We start from the raw sequence: 12,725 nt of genomic DNA on the forward strand, positions 1-12,725 counted from the left end.
GGAGCCATCTTAGAAGTAGACTTAGAAAACCTGTCTTATGAAAGGAGACTCAAAGAGCTTGGCTTGTTTAGCCTAACCAAAAGAAGGCTGAGAGGAGATATGATTGCTATCTATAAATATATCAGAGGGATAAATACCATGGAGGGAGAAGACTTATTTAAGCTCAGTACCAATGGGGACACAAGAACAAATGGATATAAACTGGCTATCAGGAAGTTTAGACTTGAAATTAGACAAAGGTTTCTAACCATCAGAGGAATGGAGTTCTGGAACAGCCTTCCAAGGGAAGCAGTGGGGGCAAAAGACATCTGGCTTCAAGACTAAGCTTGATAAGTTTATGGAGGGGATGGTATGATGGGATAGCCTAATTTTGGCAATTAATTGATCTTTGACTATTAGCTGTAAGTATGCCCAATGGCCTATGATGATATGTTAGATGGGGTGGGATCTGAGTTACTACAGCAAATTCTTTCCTGGGTGTCTGGCTGGTGAGTCTTGCCCACATGCTCAGGGTTGAGCTGATCGCCATATTTGGGGTCAGGAAGGAATTTTCCTCCAGGGCAGATTAGCAGAGGCCCTGGGGGTTTTCCACCTTCCTCTGCAGCGTGGGGCATGGGTCACTTGCTGGAGGATTCTCTGCACCTTGAAATCTTTAAACCATGATTTGAGGACTTCAGTAACTCAGACATAGGTCAGGGGTTTGTTACAGGAGTGGGTGGGTGAGATTCTGTGGCCTGCGTTGTGCAGGAGGTCAGACTAAACGATCATAATGGTCTCTTCTGACCTTAAAGTCTATGATTCTATGACTTGAACTTCCCTAAAACTTGAGGATGTTTAATTGGGTCCTGTTTAGTCTATAAAGATACTCAGGTTTAAACTTGGTTCTGAATCTGATTCCCCTTCCCATGCTGTGAGGACACGAACACAGCTGCTCATTGCATGTCCTCTCCATTGTTACAGCCCATGTGTTTGTACAGTACCTGGCACAGTGGGATACTGGTCCATGACTACAAGTCCTATGCACTATGGTAATACAAATAATAATAATAGGAATGAGACTCAGGCCCCATATTTTAACCCTAGTAGATTTAATTATGTAACCTAGTACGTGGTTCTTTAATCAAGCTACAGAGATGTTCCCAAGTTTCAAAATTTGGTTTCAGATTTTTCTACCATTCAAGTGGTTTTGGTTTCTGATGTTTCAATTCATATCCATCGTATACAAACTTTAGAACTGCATCCGAACTTCCTCTCACTTGGAGGCAGTTCGGATCAATGTTCTGGTTCAAGCCCATATCTGGTTCTGATTCTGTTTGTTTAAACTGATGATTGTGAAAATGTTTTGAAGCCAGGACTGCACAAATAGAGAGAGAACAGTCCTCAGGGGACACAGAACGCATCGGCTGCTGAAGTAAAATGCAAAACGTGCTCCAGAATCACAGATCACTACCACTTGGACTAAAGGAGAAGTTCTATTAGCAATACTAATATTGTTTCTTTTTAGGTGCTTTTTGGGGGGGAGTGGGAACCACAAGGGACAACAATTACCAACATCAGATCAGACACCACCAAGGAGAAGTACACGTACATGACCCTACATTACAGGCTGTGAATTTCAGGGGGAGATCTTTTAAGACATGTAGCTGTGTTTTGAAGAGAATTGCCTCTAAAATTGCAACACACAAAATGATGAACTGTTCTTCTCCAAAGTGAATTATTTTAAAAATATTTTCATGTAGAATCTATGTTCACGTAGGTGTGTGTTTGGGTAGGTGGTAACAGGTAGCTATGCCATAACTGTCCATGCTGTTGGCAGCAGAAAAGAGGAAAATTATTAAATGGAAAGTTGGAGGAAGAAGGAGGTGAATTTACTGCCACTTTGGGGTGGGTAATAGTTAAGGCTTTGTTTTAGTCACAGGTATTTTTAGTAAAAGTCATGGACAGGTCACGGGCAGTAAACAAAAGTTCACGGTCTGTGACCTGTCCATGACTTCTACTATACACCCCAGACCAAATCCTGGGAGGAAGCGTGGCCCAGGGGCACCGCAGGTGCTCAGGTGGGAGCACTGCAGTTGCTGGGGGCGGGGGGGGTGGGAGAGCAGTGGCCTGGAGCGCGTGGGCCAGGACCCCTCCTACTGCTGGGAGGGTGGGGGGTGGGCAGCAGCGGGCAGCCCAGGACCCCCAGTGGCTCCGCACCTCCCCGGGAGTGGTGACATCCCCCTCGCTCAGCTCCTAGGCAGAGGCGTGGCTAGTGGCCCAAGACTGCCCCAGCAGCAGCTGGTGCAACTGGTGCAGGGGCTGCCTGATCTGCTCCCAGGCCAGGTGCACCGGCCACTGCAGAAGTGACTGAGGTCATGGAAAACCACAGAATCCGTGACTTCCATGACAAACTCACAGCCTTAGTAATAGTCACTCTTTTTGTCCAATTTGAACAAAACATGAAATCAAATTCACTGTTTTTGAGAGATTTTTTTCTCAATGTAAAACCAAAACATGTTTTTGTTCATGTTGTTTCAGGAAGAATGATAGACATGTAGGGTTTGAAGGGACCTTTAAGAGGTCATCTAGTCCTGACCCCTGCACTGAAGCAGGATGAAGTAAACCTAGACCATCCATGACAGGTGTTTGTCTAACCTGTTCTTAAAAACCTCCAATGATGCTGATTCTGCAGCCTCCCTAGGTAACCCATTCCAGCGGCACAGAATTCTCCCAGGAGTATAACCTGAGAAGTAACCTACTACTACAATGAGTGCATGATAGTAAGTACAACACCAGAGATGAAATTCTAGCTCCATCGAAGTCAATGGACTTTTTTGCCATTGATTTCAATAGAGCCGGGATTTCAGCCCAGTGGTAAGTTGAGTGCAGGATCATACCAAGAATCATTAATCATAGAAATTAGAGAGAGATCATCAGGTTTTCCCTCTCCCCCACCACCCCATGTCACTATTTTAGAGTTGTTTCTGGGTAGCGGCCTGGGTGTATGCTTTGCATTGATTCTCGTTGCTTATTCAAGGACAACGGACCTCATAGGTTCTTAAAGATCAAATATAAATAACAGAGCTGGCTCTGTCTCAGTTTTCTCCTGCTTATTTCACATATGTAACAGCCCATAGTGAGCAAAGGATACAGCAGGTTTGGAAGTTTTAGTACTAATGACAATGACAGATGTTCATCAATCTGCTTGTGCTTTAATCCATTTTTGTTGCTTCTAGTCATAAATTTAGGATATTATTCAGGAGGCAGAATCGTTCCAGAGACCTGTAGTAGTAAAACTTGTTTCTTCATTAATTTTTTCAGTCCAAATCCTGCTTGCTCACATTGACAGGCTCTGTAGTTGCAGGCTGCTAGCCTGTCCCCCTTCTCTTCCTCACTCATTATTTCATTGAAACTGTGTTCTTTTCCAGGTGCCAGGAGAGAATGAGAAGCACTGGAAGCCAGCACTGGTTGTACTGACGGAGAAGGACCTTTTAATATATGACAGCATGCCACGAATGAAAGAAGCTTGGTTCAGCCCTCTACATACTTACCCTCTGCTAGCCACCAGGTAGTTTTATATTTTATTGCAGGCACTTCAGTCGTTATTTGGAGTGGGTAAACCTGGTAAGAAAAGAGATACTCACGTACATCACACATAAAATGTCATGTTTTTAGAACCAAACTTTTTGATAAGGTCTTGAAATACTCAGTTTATGTGTCCTTCTCTCCCCCACTTCCAAATTCTGTCCAAGACTGGAAATGCCAAAATATCACAAGAAAGATTATTTCTGCTATACTGTGAGCCAAGAATTGAAACAGAAATTCTGGAAATCTCATGGCAGAGCCTGTTTCCATGAGATTTCCAATCAAATTTGCAGACCCAAGGGCTTGAAATAAGCATCTGCGCTTCTGAATGCTTATCCATGCTAAACCTACCAGGAAGTCAATGTAGTACATTACTACTATCAGGGTTGGAACCATGACACCCAGTAGTGTTTCTACAGCTGAGCTTTTTGGAAGCTCACCTATCACCAGGAGTCATGCACATTTTTGGAATGTTTTACTTTCAGCATTGTTAGCGTTTCTGTTCTAAGTGGCTTATTTACAGCTTTTCCTAATTCAGTGAACTCTTTGTTCTCATAATCTAATCTATCTATCTTTCTATCTAAGGTATGTCTAGGGTTCCCATCACCATAGTATTTCAACACCAGATACCATACCTGCCCATCTCTAGTAATACCCAAGCTCTGTCCAAAAGAGATGGGTAGGTACTGAAATGCTTTAACTGGTGGAGTGTGTTGGAGTGCCAGAATGCTCCCCATAACTAATCAAGTCAAACAAATGAATAACACTGGTTGGACTCCATGCTTAAATATTGATTTAACAAAATGCTTTTATGTGGCCATTATTGAGATAGACAAACTGGGCAAGACTTTTCAATAGTGACTAGTGATTTTGGGTGCCCAATGTGATGCAATTTAACAGGACCTGATTTTCTGAAACTGCTGAGCATCTGCCCTCTGAAAATCAGGCCCATTTGATATGTGTCAAGTTGGATCCCCAATTACTGAGTCACCCAAAATCACAAATTTTTTGTCCCAGGAGTATGTACATCAAGGTAATCCATTGGAAGGTATTGAAATGTTCCCAGACTCACCTGTGTGAGTGAAAATGCTTTGCAAATAATGCTGTAGTACCATTTTCCATTCTTTTTAATAATGAATCAAATAACCCACCTGACAGATCCAAAATAATGTGAGTAGGTCTGTTTTTCCTGGAGAAACTGACGCTTAGACCTGGAGAGGCGTGTGGTCTCCTTACCATCCTCTGTGTGTCTGTGTCCATAACGTGGAGAAAGAAACGCAACAGAAAAGCAAAGACTACAGCATATTTCTTAACCAAACTAGTGTCCTTGTAATGATCTACAGTATATTTACTTTAGACAAAAACTAAAGTGCAGTGCCACCCCAAAAATATTTTCACTCATAGGCATCATATGCGAAATCATTGCCAAGCAAACGTGTAGAGCACAGGAAGTGCACGCATCATACCCTCATGTTTTTCCTACAGAGTCCAGTTAAAGTATTTTCCAACTGTGTTATGGACTTCCTGCTTCTCTCATGGATCTGACTCCCAGTAGACCCCAGAGAGAAATACTGGCTTGGGTCAGTATAGTGCAATTAAATCCTGAGTTGACACCGTCAGACATACAGCTGTCAGACACACTGACTTCATTTTTATTTACGAGCATGTGTGCGGGATCCTGCGCTATGGAAAGATCTGCCCACATTTGTTCCTTACACTGAGAGTCATCTATGGCTTTTGATGCTAATTCTAATCGTATTTGTCTGCTAGAACAGTCTCAGGGCTTGAGAAGGAGTTGCTGTTCTCATTTCCCTGGTCTGACTCCAAGTCAGATTATTTCCCAGTGCCATTCCATTCAGTGGGACTGGTGCCAAGTAGCCACAAGTGGTATCACTCACGGCAAGCTCACTAGTTCCTTTTAGCTCTCACTCGTTTGCTTTACTCAACTGAGTTTTGTTGCCTAACGATCTAAGATTTTGTTGTTGAATAATTCACTGAAAAATAAATCAAAATTTAATCAAAAGGCCAAGGATACTAGAAGTTATTTCACCCCAAAGTATCTAGATCCTTGGGAACTTTCAAACATAGTAAAAGAGAAGTAACTTATTCATTCCTGTTCACACAGTGTTGTTGTAAAGTAAGGTGACCACACTGTGCTTTACAACATACTGACAAGCTTATTGTGTGCCTCCAGCAAATCCAATAAGAGGACAACAGCTCACGTTCAAGAATCCCTATTTAAAGCTAGGTAGGATGTTGCAGCAGAAGGGTGTGTCAGAACTGCGGGACGTGCTGACATTCCATCACCAGACTCTGATACCGTGTATACTCCGCGACTGGTAGTGCATCCCGGGGCTGTAACATTGTATCAGGGTAGCTGGGCCCATGCCAGGATGATGGATCATCTCGTCCCATTGCAACAGCTTTCTGTGCTGAGGAGGTGGCAGAATGTTGTGACCCAGTGGGGGATGAGTCCTGGAATGGGCAAGTGCTAACCCGAGGAAGCTTTAAATGGGGGCGGGAGAAGAAATTAATCTGTACCCATGTTCCTTGATAGAACTTTCTGAAAACATACACAATGAGGGATAAAGGAGCTTGCATTAAATGAAATAACACTAATAACGACTTGTACTGCAGATGGGGTTTTAAAAAACTCAAGCAATACAAAACACATACTGGATAGAGAGTCTCTCTCTCTCTCTCTTCTTTGTCTGGGGGATACATATTGTACCAACATGTAGGTGTTACAGTAGCGTGTTGTGCAGGATACACAGAGTGCGAAATCCTTGCCCTGGGAGCAGAGACCGGAGACACGGTTGTGTAAGTGTTGCTGCTTTGCGATGTTATGTGCTGTGAGCTACACAGACCACATTGTTCAGATAAATCAAGAAGGGCAGCCAGAACAGTCCACCTAGCTAGGGAGTAAGATTAACCACAGGCGCCTGGAGGCGTGTTGGCAGGACAGTGAAGGGACACATTCGCTGCTGCTGCCCATGCCATGCCTGCAGAGGGAATAAAAGAAACACATTAGTCTCTTGGACTCTCAATTCAGTACCTCGCACACAACACTGATTTCACCCCTAAAGACAGATTAAATGGCAAGATAGTATTTGCCATATTTCTTTAGTACTTCCCCACGCATCTCTTATTTTTCTTCTAACCTTCAGGCTTTTGAGGGAGAAGTTGGCCTTTTTTGCACCCTCTTTGGCCCCAAAACAAACAAACTAAAGCTCTTCAGTGGCCACATCCATCCCCCAGTGAAGTCAATGGGAATCTTTCTACTGATTTAAGTGGGGAGTTGGATTGGACCCTAAATCAGTGGTTCTCAAACTTTTGTACTGGTGACCACTTCCGCACAGCAAGTCTCTGAGTGTGACCCCTTTTTAAATTAAAAACACTTTTTTATATATTGAACACCACTATAAATGCTGGAGGCAAAGTGGGGCTTGGGGTGAAAGCTGACAGCTCGTGACCCCCCCCCATGTAATAAGCTCGTGATCCCCTGAGGGGTTCTGACCCCCCAGTTTGAGAACCCCTGCCCTAAATGCTTGGACAATAAGTGCACTTGGAATAATGTTTTAAAGAACTCGGATTGGGTGAAAATTTCAAATGAACCGAAGTCCCATTTTCAGTATTGACGTAGGCACATAGGAGCTTTGGTTCCATACACTTTCATTGAGACTTAGGGCTTGTTAACCTGTACTATTAGACTGCAGCAAGTTGGGGTGTGAATCTACCCCGCCCTAGTCTGCTGTGGTTAACGGTTTCTGTGCACTCTGACACATGTTAACAGTTCATTAACTCACTTTGAGCTAGTGCCATTTCAAAGAAGACTAAATCAGGCTACTGTAAAGAGCCATTAAAGGACATTAGCAGGATGCACGCAGACCAGAGACGGCTGGTGCAGGTTAGATTCCCACCCCACTTTGCTGCGGTTAAAGTAGACAAACCCATAGGCTCCAAGGGCCCAGATCTTCAAAGTATTTAGGCACCTAAATCCCACTTATTTTAATGGGAGAGGTAGCCTGGATGCCTCTGGCTACGTCTACACTACAGCCTATGTCGGTATAACGTACATCACATAAGTTACACCAACATAAGCGCTGGTGTGTACAGCTTCTCCAGCCTGCATAGCTACCACCGCTTGCAGGGGTGGTTTTGTTATGCCGATGGAAGAGCTCTGTCCTGTTGGCATAGAGAGTCTTCACCAGATGCACAGCAGCCGTACTGCCGTATGTGCAGATGTGCACTAAGTCTCCTATTGAAAATGGGATTTAGGGCCCTAAGTCACTTGGGCACTTTGGAAAATGTTAGCTCAGATCTTTTAAAGTGTGTGTGTGCATTGTAATTCTATCCCTCTCCGCATTTACAGTATTGCCTGTGTGTCAGGGACAAATGAAAGTGACTGTGACTGTGCTGGGACATAGGCTATGTCTACACTTACCGTGGATCCCCATGCTGCTGCGATTGATGCATCGGGGGTCGAATTAGTGGGTCTAGTGAAGACCTCCTAAATCTATGGCAGAGCGCTCTCCTGTCGACTCTGGTACTCCACCGAGAATGAGAGGCGTAAGTAAGTTGATGAGAGAGCATTTCCTGTCGACCCAGTGCGGTGTAGATACCACAGTAAATTGATCTAAGTTACATCGATTCCAGCTACATTATTCATGACAGAAGCAGCGGCTTCTAGGCTTATGAGAAACCTTTAGCTGGTAGTAAGGAGGTGCAAATGGGTATTTAAAGAGGAATACAGGGCCTGATGTTCCTGGTGAGACCATTGTAGATCATCTTCAGTATCCTGCCTACTGTAGTGTCCTATTCCTGATGCTTAAGAAAATGAAGACAGGAAAAATCAATGACACAATGCACCTAGACACTTGTGCAATGACACAGTGAAACTGGGCAAAAAAAAAATCCTTCAGAACCCATGTGATTTCACTTTCTGAAGCCCTGAATGTGAGCAGATTATGCCTGGAAGCACACATTTTGCTGATCTGTTTGTGGGTAGGAGGGTTTTCACAGTTTGGATGTCCTATGTATTTTTGAACCAATTAACCCTGTCTACTACTGACTGTGGTGTCTTTTTTTTTAAACATCCTGTTACTTTTGTATTTTGTTCAAAGCCCAGTGGGACTCCTAATTTGATTATCTGCCATACAGAGTGTGTGCGGGGGGGGGGGGAGGAGGGGGCTTGGTGTTTTTTTTAAAGCATGCAGTTTACTACTGATGTTGACTACTACTTTCAGACATTTGTTAGTGATTAGCCTGCCCACTGGCACATTCTCTAATACCCTTCTGTGAATTGACTGATGCAATTTATAACTTTTCACCTGGAAAGTTTGCAGACAGCAAGTTGTAATCTTGGCTGTTCCCATCTTTCTGCTTTTTTATGAGTCCTTGGGAAAATGTTTTTGCTAAGCTAAAGCAGATTTGAAATGCTGCTGAACACTGAAGAAGTTCAGTAGAAGATACTATTGTACAGAGTCCTGTTCAATCTACCTTAGGCAATGAGCAGAGGAAGTTGGAGGTAGGATAAGGGGTACAGTATTTCTACTGCACTGTAGTAGCAGAATTGCAGCCTGTCCTTGTTTGCTTGTCAGTTTGCCACCAGTAGGTTTACATGGATCTGTCTTTTTTTTTCTTTTTCTTATTTAACATTTGATTTTTTTTTCAATATTTCAACATATAAATGTTAGGCATCCATATAAGTCCTAAAGAACAACATCAGTCTGTACTTCCAGCTTTGTGTGGAATATGGCTTATATATAATAGAGATAAGTTTAAATGATACACTTGGGAGGCATTGTACTCTGGGACTACAAGAGGAGATTGGGAGTTAGGGCTCCTGCATTTTGGTGCTGAGTCTGAGACATTTTTGCCATAATATGTGTGTTTCAGTTTGCTCTCATTTGTCCAACAGGGATAACAATACTTACCCATAGCACAGGAGTGTGTGCAGCTTAAAAAATTCAATGTTAAATGTGTGTAAAGTGCTGTAGAAGTTAAAAGAAACAACCACCCTACAATAAAACTGCATTACATATCATAGTAGACATGAACAAAATGCTAAGTCCCAGATTCTGATTTAATATTAACCATCTACACATTATGATGCCAAAAAACTAATGCAAAGCTACATCCTGGGTCCTAAATGGTGTTAACTTGGTTAGTAGTTAATGCGTTTGTCTGGAAACATTCTTGATGCTTTGGAACACAAATCATCAAATAGCTTTTGTTGTTAATTAATCATAGAATCATAGAATATCAGGGTTGGAAGGGACCTCAGGAGGTCATCTAGTCCAGTGGTTCTCAAAGCTGGTCCGCCGCTTGTTCAGGGAAAGCCCCTGGAGCGGCGAACCGTGGCCAGTGGGAGCCGCAATCGGCTGAACCTGCGGACGCGGCAGGTAAACAAACTGGTCTGGCGTGCCAGGGGCTTTCCTTGAATAAGCGGCAGACCGGCTTTGAGAACCACTGATCTAGTCCAACCTCCTGCTTGAAGTAGGACCAATCCCCAATTTTTGCCCCAGATCCCTAAATGACCCCCTCAAGGATTGAACTCAGAACCCTGGGTTTAGCAGGCCAATGCTGAAACCACTGAGCTATCCCTGCCCCAGCTTAGACATTTGATGATCACAATTACTGTGTGTTATGTTTAATTTATCTAGGTATTTCTAACGTTCCCCCCCACACTGTTATCTGAGCGCCAAGCTGTTTTGAGTACTCCCCAGTTTCACAAACACTATTTCTGCAACATGACTAGAAAAACCTTCAACCAACCCAAAATGAGGAGAGCTCTTTCAAACTTTTATTGCTTTCTCCCTTTAGGAGGGTCGGAAAGCTTAGTATTATCTTGTCTTGAGTCTTCCAGTGATGTTACATTAGGGACAAAACTAGGATGAGTGAGCAGGGAGGGACAGATTTCCAAAGGGCATAGCTGTTCAAGATCAGGTCTCATGGGGGAAGTCAAACTGGGGATTGTCTTGTGGAGAAAAGAAGTAATGTTACATGATTAGTTTTTTCAAAGCTTTCTGCTAGACTGAGCTGCTTGATGACTGCACTTGATGAAGAACTTAAATCAATGCCTACTGACATAAACCTAAGCTGAGCAGTTGAATACCTGCTTTGAAAATACTCCCCAGGGTGTCAATGAGAATTTCACTGTCATTTGTGAAGATTTTTCTGTGCTGCAACAAATGCCTGAGATTCTTTTCATATCATTAAAGTAAAATGCAGACCACAGAGTCCCACCCAGCACCAACACCTTGGTTTGTATTCCTCATCTCATGCTACTGTGCATACCTAAAGAACTGAAAAATGGAGAAGGTAGACAGAATACAAATAGAAGAGGGAGCAATCAGATAAACTGAAAAACTAATCTGTGTTTACAGCTCTCTACAGAATGTAAAGAGGGGCATTTTACAGTAACTGTCTATTCCTAATACACCCTATATCAACCTATTCCTGAGCAGACTGGTTTATAATTACTAACATTCTTATGCCCTCTGGCGGCTGCTCTGAGTTCTGGTGAAAAAGCTCTAGAAGCTCTCAGTGCTTCTTAGACATATACTATATCTCAGGGGTTCTCAACCTTTTCCTTTTTGGGGCCCCCCCCAGCATGCCATAAAAACTCCACGGCTCACCAGAGCCACAATAACTGTTTTTCTGCATATAAAAGCCAGGGCCGGCATTAATGCATAGCAAGCAGGACAGTTGCCCAGGCCCCACGCCACAGGACCCCCCCCAAAGCTACGTTGCTCAGGATTCAACTTCAAGCCCCGGGTGGCAGGGCTCTGGGCTTCAGCCCCATGCAGTGAGGCTTTGGCTTTCTGCCCTGGGCCCCAGCGAGTCTAATGCTGCCCTGCTTGGCGGACCCCCTGAAACCTGCTCATGGCCCCCCAGGGGGCCTTGGACCCCTGGTTGAGAACCACTGGGTGGATCTTATATCTTGGAAAGTCTGTCCTGTTGAGTAACCTTCAGGTGACTGCACTGGCTGAAAGTTGAAGGTTATGCTAATGACTAGCTTCCAGGCTATCTCTGGAGTTCTTTGTAGTGTCCACCATTGAATAACCATCAGCTGACCTCTTTTTAATATGAATAGCGAAAGATGTGCATGCTAGTAAATATTCTGACATTCCGTAATGTTATTAGGACTGTTGGCAAGCTCTCAAAGTGGTTTTGCATATCTCCTCAAATGAAGAACTGATTTTTACGTCAATCAGCCAGTTTGAGCAGCTAAATAACATGCTCTTTGGTTTCGCAAAAAGAACTGGTTTAGCTGGCTTTCTTTAATGGCTGTCAGGTTTTTCAGTAGCCTGATGTTGCCAATATTTCATATGAACAGCAATAGTATTGGCCAAAAGGAGACTTGGAAGTCCTTTGTCTCAGACTTAAAGACCTAAGTAATGATATCCCATAATATTAACTCCCTGCTGAATACCTGTCTAGTTCATGTCTTACTGCTGGACTTTGAAAAGCCTGATCTCTAACTGGATGTACAATTGATGCCATCCATGATGAGCAGAATTTTAAATAATGTACCTAAAGTTCTAGTAAGTAAGAAGTAAGAGTAAGTCAGAAGGTAGTGGTGTGGATAAGGAAGTAGGGAATAAATATGGTTCATACTGTATGTGACACTATGGTACTAGGTAGGTCCAACATGCTGCTCGTGTCTGTCAACATATTGTAGGACCAGTAATGTTAGCCCTGCTGTATTACTGATGTTATCGATAACATGTGATGCTATTTTCCTGTAGAAGTGAACTAGTTTTAGGCACTTACTATCTCGGAGTATGTGGTTTCCAAATTGAGTGGCATAGTGTGTGACAAGTGCTGGGAAATACTTAGCAGAGCAGTTAATGAACTCTGTCCACAGCAGAAAGGATGTGACAGAGGACTTTGAAATAGTTTCCTAGTGTACAATTTCTCATGGGCAATAATGTTAAGTCTGTACTTTGTGACTTACTGTTTTATAACAACAGGTTGATATTGTAAAACATCCTCTATCTACGGCTCTCAAACCTCTTTACTAAAAATGGCTTGTCACTGGGGCAGTGTGAAAGTGATTACTATACCCATTGTGTGTATTGGGGAACTGAGGCCCAGACATGCTGTATGAAGTGTTGTTGTGAAGAGCTCTGTATAAGCTCGAAAGCTTATCTCTC

At 43.2% G+C, this 12,725-nt stretch overlaps 1 protein-coding gene across 1 annotated transcript in view; it reads left to right on the forward strand.

Moving 5' to 3' along the window:
• SNTB1 (syntrophin beta 1) overlaps positions 1 to 12,725 on the forward strand; it is a 177,869-nt gene that overhangs the window by 151,618 nt on the left and 13,526 nt on the right. The window contains exon 5 of the mRNA XM_077809846.1: positions 3,408 to 3,547. Within this exon, the coding sequence (XP_077665972.1) occupies positions 3,408 to 3,547 (140 nt within the window). The remainder of the gene's footprint in view (positions 1 to 3,407; positions 3,548 to 12,725) is intronic.

Source organism: Eretmochelys imbricata, chromosome 2 (assembly GCF_965152235.1).
Source record: "Eretmochelys imbricata isolate rEreImb1 chromosome 2, rEreImb1.hap1, whole genome shotgun sequence".
NCBI lineage: Eukaryota > Metazoa > Chordata > Testudines > Cheloniidae > Eretmochelys > Eretmochelys imbricata.